This window comes from Myotis brandtii, unplaced genomic scaffold (assembly GCF_000412655.1).
Source record: "Myotis brandtii unplaced genomic scaffold, ASM41265v1 scaffold250, whole genome shotgun sequence".
NCBI lineage: Eukaryota > Metazoa > Chordata > Mammalia > Chiroptera > Vespertilionidae > Myotis > Myotis brandtii.
In genome coordinates, this window is record NW_005359478.1 from 888,681 (window position 1) to 903,613 (window position 14,933).

The following is a 14,933-nucleotide window of genomic DNA, read 5'->3' on the forward strand; positions in this document are numbered from 1 at the left end:
AGAGGAAGGGAGAGGGATAGAGAGTTAGAAACATCGATGAGAAACATCAATCGGCTGCCTATTGCACACACCCAACCGGGGACATGCCCGCAACCAAGGCACATGCCCCTGACCGGAACCGAACCCGGGACCCTCCAGTCCGCAGGCCGACGCTCCATCCACCGAGCCAAACTGGTCAGGGCTGAAATGAAAACTTTTTAAATTAAAAAGCAGTTTATAGTGGGTAGTCATCTCCTAGGCCGGTATGTTCCCTAGCAAAGAGCTGAGCCTATTATCTTTTTGCATCTATGATAACATACCTGTGGAATGTCAGGGTAACTTGTAACTTCCCTTTCTCCGGATCACACAGGGCACAACCAATGCACCAGGGTGCCAGGGAGGAGACCACAAATTCCCTCATCGTTATTGTTATCATGTTAATTGTTGACGGTTAACTCTCCTGTACCCACCTACGTAAAAGAGCATGTGTCTATCATTTTACTTTTTATCCAATCCTAGCCTGTCCATTGGTGATATTACAAAGAAGCTGGAAGAAATGTGGGATGTTGAAGAAAAAAAAAAAAAAAGAGTCATCAAGCCTGAAAAAAGCAGAAAAAGAAGGAAGACGTGGAAGGTGAAGAGGATGAGGGGCAGGAGCATTACCGCGGAGACGATGACACCTTGGTTGTCTTCTTAAAGGAAAGATTTCAGTCGAGACGAAGTGTAGAAAAGCAAGCAAGAATTTATTGACCGCAGCAAAAACACACTTAAGACAGTGAAACAGGAAAGTGCATAGAAGAAGCAACAGGAGAGCCCAGGCTGGGCTGCTTTGGCTCACTGAGAAGTCAGAGAAAAGGTTCAGGGGTGTAGCCCAAGACACTGCCACTGCCCATTGCTCCCTTGGTTGTAAGTCTCATGGGGTCCCTTGAAGTTTAAGAGATGTGCCTGTGGGGGAAGGAGAAGGGCAAGGGAATGACATGGGCATGCTCCTAGGGGGAGGGGGGAAAGCCCGCCAGGAACTTCGGTTTCAGGGTTTTTAAAGGCTTAGCATTTAGGGGAGGTCTTAGGGGAGGATCTATAGAATATTCATCAGCTTTATGAGGATGTACCAAAATGAGATTTATTCTCTTAACTTCATGGGTGTGGTTGGCAAATGGCACTAATTGGATTTCTGTTATCTATCTTCCTGAGTAGGGTGATTTAAGCTATTTACCCTCTGGTTTGGGAGGAGAAATGCAAACCACTTACTCTTACGTGTCCTTGGTTTAGGGAAGATAAGATTTACGATGTGGCTGTAAACTGCTGTTTAACTATCTGTCTTAGTTTCCCTATTCTGCGTGTCCGGAATTTTTCTAACTTTTGACTATCCTATAACAGGAGGAAGATGAAGATGAAGAAGAAGATGATAAGTTGGTTCTAGGCAACTTTTTTTCTTGTCTATAAAGCATTTACCTACCCTGTACACAACTCATTCCTTTTAAAGAAAAAAACTGAAATTAAAGGCTGTGTAAGATTTGTTTTTTGTTTTTTTTTTACTAGAGGCCTGAATTTACTAGAGGTACATGAATTTGTGCGTGGGTGGGGTCCGGCCAGCCCGCCCTGATCAGGGCGATTGGGAGCTGGGCGGCTGGAGGGAGGGGCCTCTGGTGGTTGGCTGGCCCCACCCCCTGGTCGAACTCCCGGTCTAGAGGACAATTTGCATATTAGCCTTTTATTATATAGGATTTTTTTTAAAAAAGATTTGTTTTTAAACTAACTATACAGTGTCTTTTTCTGTGTGTATAATTAACACACTACCAAATGTCATTTTTTAATGCTTTTTGTTTTATAATCCTCACTGATGATATGTGGTTTTATTTATTTTAGAGAGAGACGAAGGGAGAGAGAAAAACATTGATCGGCTGCCTCTAACGGGGAATCGAACCTAGACCTAGGTATGTGCCCTGACTGGGAATTGAACCCAGGACCCTTCGATGCACAGGACCAAGTTCCAACCAACTGAGCCATGTTGGCAGGGCCCAATGTGTGTTTGGATAGGCCTGTCCTGGTGGTATTTTCAATAGCCACTAACTTTGCCTGGTACAGTATGGGGGTTGTAAATCGGCATGGAAGTTTAAAGCAGGTTCTTGGTGCACAGCACAAATGAGTTACATGTGGGGATGGTAATTTTTTCATCTTCAGTTGTCTCTGATGCAGCTTTTATGAAACAATTGTTGTTCTCTTAACTGAATACCACTCTCTAATTGCAAAAAAAACAAAAAAGTTGCAGCCATTTTGTTGACATTCTAAATGCTGCTAAGTAATACAATTTTTATTAGTAAAAAAGAAAAACTGTTCAGTAGTATAAATCTACACAAAAGAAGATATAAAACATTAAAAATAAAACAGACCCAGATGGTCTTCTTGGGCAAGTTTACCAAATCAAGGGGCGGGGGGGCATTAAGGAGGGCATGCAGGGCATCTTATACATATTTCCAGAAATGAAAAAAGGAGGAAATGCTGCCCAATTTACGTTTTGTGGCAGGTGCAAAATATCATTTGTAGTAAAGGCTGCTAGTTGTCCCCTTACCGTTTCTCCCCTTATCTCTCATAGCCAAAAGGACTCTGTATAGTTTAAAAACAAACTTACTTTTAAATTCAAATAAAGGCCATGCTCCCCAGCCTTTTTTGCAAGTAGGTGTAGCCACATGATTAAGCTCTGACCAAAATAAGCAGAAAGATGAGGTAAGTCACTTGTAATTCTGCCCTTAACAGCAGAGAACAGGCCACTTCTTCACCTTGCTGCTTGGAAAATGGATGAAACGTTTGGACTATACCAACTGGGGATGGCTGAGCAGAACCACCTACCAAACCAGGCCTACGCCACCTACTTCCAGATAGTATGTGACCAAGAAATAAACTCCTTCATTCAAACCACTGCTCTATTTAGTATGTGTTACACACAGCCAAATCTGTGTACTAAGTAGATCTCCTTAGATCCTGTTAACCTCAAAATAGAAGGCCAAAGGGAGAGGCAACAAGCATTTATCTGAGATCCAAAAGAATAGCTGTTCAAGAATCATTGATTCGGGCAGAAACTCAAATGGTGTTTAGCTTAGAAGGTGATGACAAGGGGTATTCATGAGAACGGGAAATGAATGGATCATCTGCAGCAGGAGCATCACAGCCACCAAGCTGCGGTGGCCTCTAGGCATGTAAAGGGCACTCTCGGCCCTTCATCGTTATTGGGGCTAAGACACAGACAAGCGCCTCTGCCCTTGGGGCAGTCCACACAGAGTTCATAAAAGACGGGATCGGGTCACCGTCAGGGTGTCCTGGGCTATGTCAAGTCACGTCACCTCTGACAGCTTCGCCTGTAAAAGGTGGATCGTGATTCTTGTTTCACGGGGCTGTCAGCAGGACCAAATGAGACTTGAATGAGAACGTGTTTTTAAAACTTTTAACATTGGACAAGCAGAAAGGATTGTTCAGGTTTCAAGAGGAAATTACTAAAAATCTAAATGGAAAGAAAAACCAAAATGCACAGGAAGGTCAAAAGCTGACGCTGGTAGTTTTGGTTTTCTTACCCTAATGTGACAAAATAAGCCAGGTTCGCCCTGACCGGTTTGGTTCAGTGGATAGAGCGTCGGCCTGCGAACTCAAGGGGCCCGGCTTCAATTCCGATCAAGGGCATGTACCTTGGTTGCGGGCACATCCCCAGTGGGGTGTGTGCAGGAGGCAGCCGATCGATGCTTCTCTCTCATCGATGTTTCTAACTCTCTATCCCTCTCCCTTCCTCTCTGTAAAAAATCAATAAAATATATTTTAAAAAAAATAAAAAAATAAGCCAGGTTCTCACCCTAGAGAATGGCAAGTCTGACTACAGAGGGGTTTGGCAGGCGCAATGTATTGGGCACCCACCACCTCAGACCCATGTGGTTTAAATACTAGGCCAGGCCAGGGAAAGACCCAGGCAGCGGGGCCCTGCTCAATAGTACCATGGGACTTGCTTCTGATCCTCCCTCCCCTCCTCTGTTCAGGCCTTGCTCGGGCTGTCTAGTTCCCTGAACTTGCGGGTAAGAGAGGAAGGCTTGCCCTTCTCTGGCCCTACCACTCCCCAGGGAGGCCTCAGCTGAGTGCCTGCTTCTGCAGTGACAGCTTTTGTCCCTCTGGGGCCTATCTGGCTCCTTGCCTAAAGCCAAAGCGCTGACTGCGGTTTAGATTCTCTGACCTCCACTAACATTCAGTGTCCTCCCCAGCACTCTAGGTTGGAGCTTAAATCTTCTAGAAACAGGCCTCTAGCTGGGGTCACACGCCTTCTCATTTCCTGCCAGCTGTTCTAAAGTCTTGGACGGATGGAAATGCTGAACTCCAGGCATGTACCAGAGCACTGAAGGGAGCATAGCCCCTTCTCTCAAGGGGGCAGGAGCTGGGTCCTGAGGGACAGGGCTGGGTTGGCCCACCCGACACCCCACCACCACCACCACCACCACCCTCTTCTAAGACATTCAATGTGGAGGATTGGAACGTGAGGAGCCGGTCATCGGAAAGGAGGCAGGAAGTGCCTCTGGTATTTCCCGCGCATCCCTCACACCTTGGCTTTGAGAAGCTGCCTCCTCCACCACACCAAGGCCTTGGCCCCTGACTATCCTCTGTCCTATTCTCCAAGACTCCTTTCTCTCCCCTATGTGATCTGCTCACCTCAGGCTTCCATTCTAGTTCAGCTCATCCCGCCTCCAAAGCTTCCCCAGGTAGCACCCCCTCTCTCCCCAACGCCCCTATTGCTCTCTAAAGCAATAGTCTGTCTTCATGGGGTTTGCTCTGAGCTTCCTGAAGGAATTGGGGGGTTGGGGGTGATGGTATGTGTTGACTCACATATATTTTAAGTCGACAGCTAAGATTTTTTGTCACAAGTTTAAATCTTTGCAGAGTGTATAAATTCTGGAATGCTTTAAATATTGTGACTTTTTAAATAAAACTTTGAGTCTTTTAAATTCATGCTTGATGAAATCTAAACATCACAATGGTGTAATGCTCTCCATTATCCATTTAAATATATTCATATTCGCCTGGCCGTCCGGCAGGCATGGCTCAGTAGTTGAGCGTCGACCTATGAACCAGGGTTTGACTCCCGGTCAGGGCACATGCCCAGGTTATGGGCTCTATCCCCAGTGCGGGGCATGCAGGAGGCAGCCAATCAATGATTCGTTCTCATCATTGATGTTTCTCTCTCTCTCTCCCTTCATCTCTGAAATCACTAAAAAAATATATTTTTTAAATAAATAAATAATCTGTTGATGAGCATTCAGATCCTCAGTGCAACTAAGGGCCATGGCCCCTCGCTCACAGAACTGCAATAAGGACCACATGGGACATACCGTCTGAGTCCAGCTAGGAGGGCCCAGTTGGTGACATGTGGCCTTTGGACCTTCATGGAGCTGGAAGGAAGGAACTGCTGGTCCAGGGCTGACAGCACCCACTGGGATCCAGGACTTCTACTTCTTTCTAAGGTTCCAAGGAGTGGAACGGTGTTTGGTGTTGTGTGTGTGTGTGTGTGTGTGTGTGTGTGTGTGTATGTGCGCGCGTGTGTGTGTGTGTTTTGTTTTTTGTTGTGTTGGGTTTTTTTTGGATTTTTTTGTTGTTGTTGTTTTTTGTTAATCCTCACCCAAGGATATTTTTTCCATTGATTTTCAGAGAGAGTGGAAAGGAGGGGGCGAGGAAGAAAGGAGGGAGGAGGGAAAGAGAGGAAAGGAGGGGGGAGAGGAAAAAAGGAGAGAGGAGGGAAAGAGAGAGAGAGAGAGAGAGAGAGAAATGTTCATGAGAGAGAAACACATCAATTGGTTGCCTCCTGCACACGCCCTGACCAGGGCCAGGGATGGCACCTGCAACCCAGGTACATGCCTTTGACCAGGAATCACTGGCCAGGATGTGGAAGGGTTTTAATGAGCATCACAAAGGGACTGGGTGAGGGGGACACAAATTTCAAATCCAGCCTTTATTGCCATGCTTCAGGGGCTGAGGAGGAGGGAGAGGGCTCAACCCTGCTTATCTCTTCCCAGACCCAGAGGCAGCTAGCTGGAGGGCAGTCCCAGAAAGTCCTTTCCCAGCCCAGGGGCTGAGGGGAAGGGGAGATGTCTCTGGTGCTTATGCCAGGAGCGGGAAGACCTGGAGCAGCGAGCTGACCTCCAGAGGTCAAGAGAGACTCAGAATTAGGCAGGAACGTCAGATGTTGGCAGGGTAGATGGACTGAGGAAACTCGGGTTACCCAAACAGCACTGAGGGCCTGGATGCCCAGCGTCTGCTGGCTCCAGGGACTGAGACCCTGAGGTAGGCACCCCCAGACTGAGATATGCTCACAAAGAGGCCCTGACATCCCCCCTCCCCCTGTTCAGCAATGATCAACAGAAGGTCTGGAGGGAGAAGTGAGGGCAGGGCCTGGATGGGCAGGAGGCTGGGAAGAGCACGAGGGGCCGGGCATGGGGGCAGTGCCATGAGGGGACGGTGGGGGGTCTTTAGCTGCTGCTCTGCTGCTCCTGCTCGCGGATGAGGTTGGCGATGGGGCTGGTGATGCCTCCTATCAAGGTCCAGTACTCGTCAAAGCTGATGCGTCCATCGTGGTTGGCGTCCAGGTTCTGGATGAGCTTGTCAGCAGCCTTTCGGTTCCCCGTGTCCTGGGGAGGAACCTGGGTCAGCCATGCTGAGAGTGGCAGTCCCACAGAGCCCCCTTAGGCAGAGGCCCCGGATCGGGCTCAGGCCTGGGTACCCCAAGAGGATAGAGGCCTGGGCGGGGTCAAGACCCTGGTTTGTGGGGTAACTCTGAAAGAACAGGGGCTGCAATGGGGAAGACAGGGCTTCGGGGGCTGGGGAGAGACAGGGCCCTTGCGTGGGGGCCTTACCGTCAGCATGTGGTTGAGCTCGTGCTGAAGCATCTTTCGGAAGCTGCTCTTGCTGATCTTGTTCTTGACCAGGCTGTACTTAGACACGTATTTGTAGAAGTTTTCCACCAGAACTACCACCGCCTTCTCCAGCTCTGTGTAGCAGTCCGCCATCACTGCCTCACTCCTCGAGGGGCCTGGGCACCATGAGAATCACAGATGAGAAGAGCCCCCGACAGGCCACTCCCTCCCCCCCCCCCCCCCACACCCACCACACACACACCCTGGGCCCTGGGGCCTCTGAGCTCACAGGTCCTCCAGGAGGAGGCAGGAAAAGGGAGGGGGGGGGGGTTAGCCCTGGAATGAGTACTATGCGGCTCTTCTAATCCAGGTGTTCCCCAGCTCAACTGCCCCAACAGGTTCTCCCGGCCCTTCCCCAGCCCCAGGCCCTGGGCTTGTCAGAGTCCCAGTGAGAGCAAGAGGCTCCCGTGGGAAGAGAGTAAGTGCCCATCCCTCCACCGTCTGCACACCTGTCTCACCCAGGCCCTCTGCCCTGGGGGCAAACACAGCTAGGAGCGGCTAGGATGAGCCAAGATGGCTGGGACAGGAGCCATAGTCTCCTACCAAGACACCAAGATTGGCTGAGACCCCGGCCCCAGGCAACAAAGCAGAGGCAAGGACCTAGGCCCTCCGCAATCCATCCGGCCAGGCGCCAGGGAAGGGAGTCCAGACTCCCAGGCCATGGCCGCTGCTGGGCAAGGACAATGTCCGGATTCATTGAGTCAGACATTCTGCAGACTTCCAGCCACACCCCGCTAGCTAGCCTAGCCTCCCTCATACCCACCCCAAAATATGCAACAGGCCCCGAGGACCCTTCACCCGATTACCTAAAGAGGAGCCAGGCTGGGTCTGCCCCAGCTGGAGACGGAGCTGCCGCCAGCCAGCCAGCCAGCCAGAGGCCACACAGTCACCTCCTCACCCCGGGACAAAAGACACTCACATTCCCAGCGGATACAGCTCTCTGAATAACAGGATATGAAGGGACAGGCGGATCTAGTCTGAGTCGCCGCCCATGCCCAGTGCCCCCCCAAGTGAACCCGGGCAATGAGCCTCCACTCACGCCCCCAAGCCCAGGAAGGAGCTGCAGCCACCCTGCCCATCAGATCCTGGTGAGGGAAGGGCCTGGGCATCCACAGTTCAAGTCCCTGCCCCTCCCACCTGCTCTCGAAGGCCGTCTTCCTCTGTGCCCACTGCCCTGCCCTCGCTGCCTAGCTGAAGCCTACTGGAACTGCCCCTCCCACGGGAAGCCTGCCCTGCCCCCTGCCCTCCATCCCTGGCTCCCATAGACTCTCAGTTGGCATTGGCCTGGGCCCACTAACTGGTATGGCTGCAGCCTTTTCCTGGGTCTTATAATCTCCCCAGACACCAGACATTCCTGGAAGCAAGGAGTGTGTTTCTGACACACAGCCATTGTGTATTCTGAACCACACAGAAGGACGGGGCTTTGGGGCCATTTTTTTTTTAAATCCTGGATAGACAACCTCACTGCTTTATTATTTTAAATATATATATATATTTTATTGATCCCTTAGAGAGAGAGGAAGGGCAAGGGAGAGAGAGAAACATTGATGTGAGAGCCAGACATCTATCGGCTGCCTCACATCTTACCCTCCACCCCTCCCCGCCCCGCAAGGAGGGATCAAGCCTGAAAGACCGGGCGTGTGCCCTGACCCGAAATCGAACCAGCAACCTTTCCGTGCATGGGACGACACCCAACCAACTGAGCCACACCAGCCAGGGCTTAAAGCTTTTTTAATCTCTGCATCTCTTCTAGCCTGTATTGCTCAGCCCAGTGCTTTGTTCAAGGAAGATGTTCCATAAATGCCCTGCTTCCTTCCAGCCCTGATACCAGGTGTGCAAAGGCCCCTGACCACTCTTCTAATGTCTGTTGGTTTTTGTTGTTGTTGTTTGCAAAGCTTTTTTGGAAGGTAGAATGAGACTGGACCAGGATGCAGGAAGGAAGGAAAGTTGAGAGAGAGGTCAGGCTGGGGCATCTCTGACCAGGAATCCTTCCCTTCTCCCCTGGTCTGTGCCCGAAAGGATGAAGTATGGAAGCAGCACAGCAGGAATCCCGGTTCAGCACGGATCCTGCCAAGTGTACTCCCAACCAAGCTTTGCGAGTGGCAAGGGAGTTCAGAGAGTGCCCCACCCTTAACCATCCCAGACCCTGTTCCCTGTGGAAAATAGGAAGAGGAAATGGAAAGAAATCCAGTTTAGGGGGTGGCATGTCTTGCCCCTTTCCCCAAAGCCTGCCCGCCCCTCCCACCACCTGTCTTCTTGGAGTCTTGTTTCTCTGACCAGAGGAACCTCCTGGCCTTCGTTGACACCACGCCCCAGTCCCTACTGGGTCTCTGGCAGCCATGTAGGCAGGACCCAGGTGAGCACCTGGCTGACAATCAGCCACCTGCTGTCAGGTGTGCGATCACCCCAGAGAGCTTTCGCAGCTCCGGGGTTCAGGCCCCAGACCTCCCAATAGTCTGCCCATCACCCACCCACACCTTCTCCTTCTTTTAAGTCAAATGGACATCTCTGGAGATATATCTGGATAAGTGACTTTCTGAAGGAAGAATGTCAGAGCGGGATAGTCAGGTGTCCCCACCCTCTTCCGCCCTTCCTCCCTCCCCTAGGGGCTGGGAGACAGGCTCTGCCACTACACCCATGTCATAGCCACCTGCTCCTCCCTGCCTGCCCCATCCCCCCACCAAGGAGGCAGCATGGTCCCAGGCACAGGATCGGGGCAGTGAGGGCAGGCCACAATGTTGTTCCGTCAGAAGGTAGGTCCTGTATTGACTTTGCTACAGGTAGATCCTGGCCTAAGCGTTCGGGGGAGGTGGACATGTCCATTAGAACCTTCCCAAAAAGTGGGAATGGGGAGGCCACTGGTTCTCCAAAGGACCCCCTCACCTGGGGCCCTCAACCCTCCCCCAATGTTCTCATTGTCTTTTCCTTGAGGGATTCATTATTGAGCGACCAAGAAGCCCCTATCCCCACCCCCACTCACCTCAGCCCAGCTTGATGACTTCTCCAAAAGCACAAATTGCCCTGACACCATGCCCTGGGTCTCAGCCACTCCAGCCCCACCCTTCCACCCCCAGATTCTAGGCCCCACCCCTCCAGATGCCTCCTAACCATCCCCCATCTCTTCAACTCTCTAATCCCCTTCAATCTGGAGCCCTGAACATCCACCATACTCTTCAAAATTCACCTCCCCCCCGCCCAACCTTCTGCACACACTTCTCGAGTCTTAAATTGTTTCCAAATGTCCCTGTGTTAGAGTAAGCAGAGAGAGAGATATGAGCTGGGAGAGGTTGGGAGAGGCAGCTGGGGCCTGGAGAAAGCAAGTGTGAGACATGACAACCTGAAAATAGACAATGGAGATACCAGGCCCTTATGTGAGCGGAAAGATTCAGAGCCCTCCAAGATAGGGTCTAACTCTAAGCGATGGCATAACTCCTAGATGAGGGAGCCTCATAGCTTAAAGATACATCTTTTTTTTGAGACATGAGGGAGGGAATGACTTGCTCCTTGCCTAGGATCATGCCAGCCTAGAGGTATAAATCCTCTAAACTCCCTAATACTGGGATTTGGTCTCAGCCTGCCCACTTAGGGCACTTGGTTTGGTTACATCCAGCTGAGTTGCCCATCCAGGTCCTACCTGAGTGTATTTCTTTCCTACAAATAAATCCTCGCCTGCTTTTGCTGCCATAAAGTTGTCTCTTGTTTGAATCCATTCCTATAAGCAAGGTAAGAACTGAGGGCACAGAGTACTCATCTCTGGCCAGAGGCGCCCTTGACCACTGCTGACACCTGGACTCCTGTCTCTCCTAGTCACCATCCTCTCTAGAGCCTAGCCCACTCTCAAGCCTAAATTTGGCATGCTCTGTGTCCCTTCCCTCTACCTCAAATTTGCTCACTCTTTTATTCACCATTCATTTGCTTATTCATTCATTGGCTCATTTATTCATTTATTGACTCATTCATTGATGCATTTCCTTGATTCCCGTCAATATGCAGGGAAGGTGTAACCTGAAGTAGGCTGGTGATGCTTGACTCGATTTGCAAGGCTCTTTCTAACTAATCTCTCAGCCTCCATAGCCCCATTCTCTGCTCTGCCTCCTCCTGGTCTTTTCCCAATTCCAGAGGCTACTCTCTCACACAAGCGCCCCTGCCTCGCCCTTCCCCACCCTCACAGGACTCACTGCACACATGGATACACAGCGTGAGGCACTCTGCCGTTCCTGGCCCCCTCTACTTGGGTAACCTATCTACCTTCCGCCCACTGGTGATTTTAGAGAATGTAGCTGGAAGGAGAAGCCTGCTCCTCTAAATTCTTTTCCGGACAAGTAAGCTGGAGGAGTTTGGTGTGGACACACACACACACACTCTCTCTCTCTCTTTCTCTCTCTCTCCTGCTCCTAGTCTCACCAATACCCAGAGGGCTCTTTACTCTTGGACAGGGAAAGGCTGAGCCCGCTCATCGGCACCTCCAGTGCTCCCTCCCCCAGAACCCCTGCCCTCACCCCCACCCGGACAGGGCTGGGCAGGGGAATGCTCCCACAGTGCAGGTGGCTCCACCAAACAAAGCCAGTCAAGCCAGAACCTGCCTCGGTCCTGAGGTGGAGGAGAAGCTGCCCAGACTCCTGGCCCCTATCCCAGAGCTCCCAGGCGCCCCCGGGATCTCACCCAGGTTCCTCCAGGTCCCATCTGCCCTCCCTGGGAACGGCTCTCAGAGCACAATGGGGCCTGCGTCCCAAGGTGGAGAGAAGCCACCTCTCTCCCCCCCTCAGGCTCCCAGGCTCCCTGGGCCCTCCCTGGACCCCATTACCTCTCCCAGGACACTGCTCCCAGAGGCCAGGGAGGCCTGTAGCGAGGGTCCGACCTTCCCCAACCCCCAGCTCCACGCATTTGCCCTTTTTCTGTTAGGAAAGGATCGGAGCAGCTGCGGGCAAAGCTCCCAAACACCCTTCCCGGTGGCCCCGCCGCTGGAGAGGAGCCCAGGCAGCTGCTGGGCTGGGGAGGGGGTCTCACCACCCCACCCACTCCTCTGAGGGCCACTCCAGTCCCTCATCTTACCAGAATTCTCCATTTGCAAACCAGCCTTTTGGGAAAGTGAATTAACGACACCTCCCAGCCCCGGTCTCTGGCAGGGCCCTCCCTCCTCAGGCCCCTTTACAGCCCCTTCTCCGGGCCTCAAACGCCGCCGTGGGGCCTCTCCGGCAGCCCCGACCGCCCAGGACGGGCCTGGGGTGCTCACCTGCCTCCTCGGTTCAACTCCTCTCCAGCAGGGCTCTGGGGCCTGGGCTCTGGCACCGCCAAGCAGCAACCCTCACTTAGCCCAGCCAGGACTCCTCCCCGCCGCACTCCCCGAATGGGTCCCACTCCCTCCTTCCCTGCCTGGCTGAGCTGGCTCAGTGGGGAGGTAGTGACTGAGCTCTCTCTTGACTTGGCCCTGGGGTTGGGCCCTCGTTAAAGGGATACACACCTTTTTTAACACCCCTCCACCCCACCCCAGAAGGAGGGGTGGAAGCTGGCATTCTGTCAACCCCACCCTCCTAGCCCCGCAGGGCCTGACAGAGCCTACCAGGTGGAGAAAGGAAGGGAAGGACTGTCACCTGCCCTTCTCACCGAGGTCGCTGGAGCTCAGGGTCAGGGGCTCCAAACAGACACGTGCGGGTGGCACTCCAGGCCAGCTTGGCTGGCCTCAGAGACGGCCTTGCCCTTGGGGTCTCAGGAGTAACGCCCGGCTTGTGTGCACAGGTCAGAAGGCAGGCTCCAGGGACCGGACTCCGGCCCCCTGAGCTACCACCTCCAGGTCAGCCCACCAGGAGCTCTCCTGACCCCCATCCCTGGGACTGCTCTTGTGCAGCAGATGATTCCTCTGGAAACACCCTCTAGCCCAGGGGTCCTCAAACTACGGCCCGCGGGCCACATGCAAATACAAATATTGTATTTGTTCCCGTTTTGTTTTTTTACTTCAAAATAAGATATGTGCAGGGTGCATAGGAATTTGTTCATAGTGTTTTTTTAAACTATAGTCCGGCCCTCCAACGGTCTGAGGGACAGTGAACTGGCCCCCTGTTTAAAAAGTTTGAGGACCCCTGCTCTAGCCCTTCCCAAGGAACCTGGCCAGTTCCACATCCCCGTGAGGAGGCAGCAGCTGAAAGGAGGGGGGACCCATTCACCAACTCTGGCAGTTCACCGGGCACTCACTGTGCCAGGCTCTCTGCTAAGTGCTTTACATGAGGCCTCAAATTATCCTAGCAATCCTCTGAGGGAAGTGCTGTTAATATCCCCATTTTACAGATGCGGAAACTGACCCTGACACACGGAGGCCACCAGCCCCACGTTTGCCTAGCTCCTCACCCAGGCTCCATCCGGCACACCTGGGCTCATGTCCTCTCCTGTCCGAGTGCCAGCCCCTGGCAAAGAGGAGCTCGGCCCTCACAGAGGACCAGGTCTCCCACCTTTGGGGCCTGGCACCATCCTCAACCCAAATCCATGGGATAAAGTGGGTCCCTATTCACTTCTACTGACAACCACTGCAGCCAACCCAAATCCATGGGATAAAGTGGGTCCCTATTCACTTCTACTGATGCCACCGGATGACTCTGCCATTCACCCCAACCACCTTGCACCCATGGACCCAGGGACCTGGGAAGAAGGTATGCAGACACAAGGCATCTTTCACTTTTTCCATTTTATTTTTATTAATCAAGATATACAAAACAGCCATCATTCTTTAAATGCCCAACCACCCAGCTGGTTCTCGCTCCCCAAGGTCACACCCTTCTTAGCCTGCTCCCCCTCCCCACTGCTCTCCCACTTCCCCTGCCCTAGTCCAAGGACAGTTTTGGGAGGAGGCTGGGGCAGAGCTGGAGGCAGGAAGATAAAGCATTGGACAGACAGCTCGTTTGGGTTGGGGAAGAGAGTAGGAGGGGTAGGTTCTGAGAGACCTTTTTTAATTCCAAATATCCAGCCCTATTCCCAGTCCCTTTCAAATCATTTCCCAGAGTCCAGCTCCTCTCTGCCCAGCACCCACTACCAAATGGCGTGGCCCTTAACCATCCTGACCCTCCACACCATCCCTGGCCCCAGCCCGCCCCCTGAGCCTCCCTCTGGTGGGGATTCCTGGACCCATTCGCTCCACAGAGCTCCCAGGGATGAAGTGCAGAGACCCCGGGAGGGGCCGCTATGAACCTGAACCTTGCAGAGGTGAGGCAGGCGCGGGCTGGGGAGCAGTGTGGTGACGGTAAAGAGAGGAGTTTTATTTCCAGGCCCACAGTCTCTAAGGTCCCCTTCCCCCAGCATCCCCCCAAGAATCCCAGGGGAAGGTTCTCAGCTCCCCCGGACAGGCTTCTCCAGCTTCACGCTCTTGGCCGCTTCTCCAATCAGCTCCCAGAAACTTCCAAACTCCAGTTTAGAGTTGTTACAGCTGCCCAGGCTGGCGATTCTATCTTCCAGCCCACAGTTGTTCTGAGGAGAGGAAAGACAACAGCTCAGCAAGCAAGCACCTTCCAATCGTCCCACCCCACCCTGCCCAGGGGCTGAAGCCAGACTTGAGCCTCCCCAGCACTGGCTCGGGGCTGCTAGTGCCAGGGGCTGTGGCTGGGTGGTAGGGCCTTGGAGCATTTGCTTGGGAAGTCAGTGTCCTGCCTGGTGTGGGGTCACCCCCTCAGTACCGGCATAAGGTGAGGCAGCTGCTGGGTCACCAGGTTCTGTAGCTCGGAGGGTGTCAGCGTCTCCTTCCCACCCTCCACCGAGTACTGGTGGAAGTTCTTGATGAGGGTCTCAATGGCCCTCTCCACGTCACTGAATTCCTGGGCATCCTGCGGGTAAGGGACATCACCCACATCAGGGAGGCTCCACCCCACCCCATGACACCCTGCTTTCCCCAGGAACCTAGCCAGGCCAACAGGGCAGAAGACTCTGGAAGGCACACAGGCTCCCGCCCACTCCAGAGCCCAACATCCAGCCCTCCTCACCCCCACTGGCCTCTGCCCTGAGCCACAGGTTGGACAAGGCTTCCTCCCACCACCCACA

At 52.8% G+C, this 14,933-nt stretch overlaps 2 protein-coding genes across 5 annotated transcripts in view; both read right to left on the reverse strand.

Moving 5' to 3' along the window:
* Window positions 1–5,923: 5,923 nt before the first annotated feature.
* S100A16 (S100 calcium binding protein A16) lies at window positions 5,924–12,309 on the reverse strand. 3 transcript variants are annotated; one of them, XM_005867428.2, is made up of 3 exons: window positions 12,148–12,309; window positions 6,855–7,030; window positions 5,924–6,629 (listed from the first exon to the last, which is right to left on the reverse strand). In XM_005867428.2, the coding sequence occupies exons 2-3, from the start codon at window positions 7,005–7,007 to the stop codon at window positions 6,471–6,473; spliced, it is 312 nt and encodes a 103-aa protein (XP_005867490.1). In that variant the 5' UTR covers window positions 7,008–7,030; window positions 12,148–12,309; the 3' UTR covers window positions 5,924–6,470. The 3 variants fall into 3 exon arrangements, with proteins under 3 accessions (XP_005867490.1, XP_005867489.1, XP_005867491.1); XM_005867427.2 differs by lacking the exon at window positions 12,148–12,309 and adding an exon at window positions 11,967–12,141; XM_005867429.2 differs by lacking the exon at window positions 12,148–12,309 and adding an exon at window positions 7,721–7,813.
* Window positions 12,310–13,572: 1,263 nt separating this feature from the next.
* The window catches only part of S100A14 (S100 calcium binding protein A14), a 2,178-nt gene continuing 817 nt past the window's right edge, over window positions 13,573–14,933 (reverse strand). For both annotated transcript variants that reach the window (XM_005867430.2, XM_014540743.1), the window contains exons 3-4: window positions 14,573–14,719; window positions 13,573–14,366 (exon numbers count right to left, since the gene is read on the reverse strand). In XM_005867430.2, coding sequence (XP_005867492.1) covers window positions 14,229–14,366; window positions 14,573–14,719 — 285 coding nt within the window. In that variant the 3' untranslated portion in view covers window positions 13,573–14,228. The remainder of the gene's footprint in view (window positions 14,367–14,572; window positions 14,720–14,933) is intronic.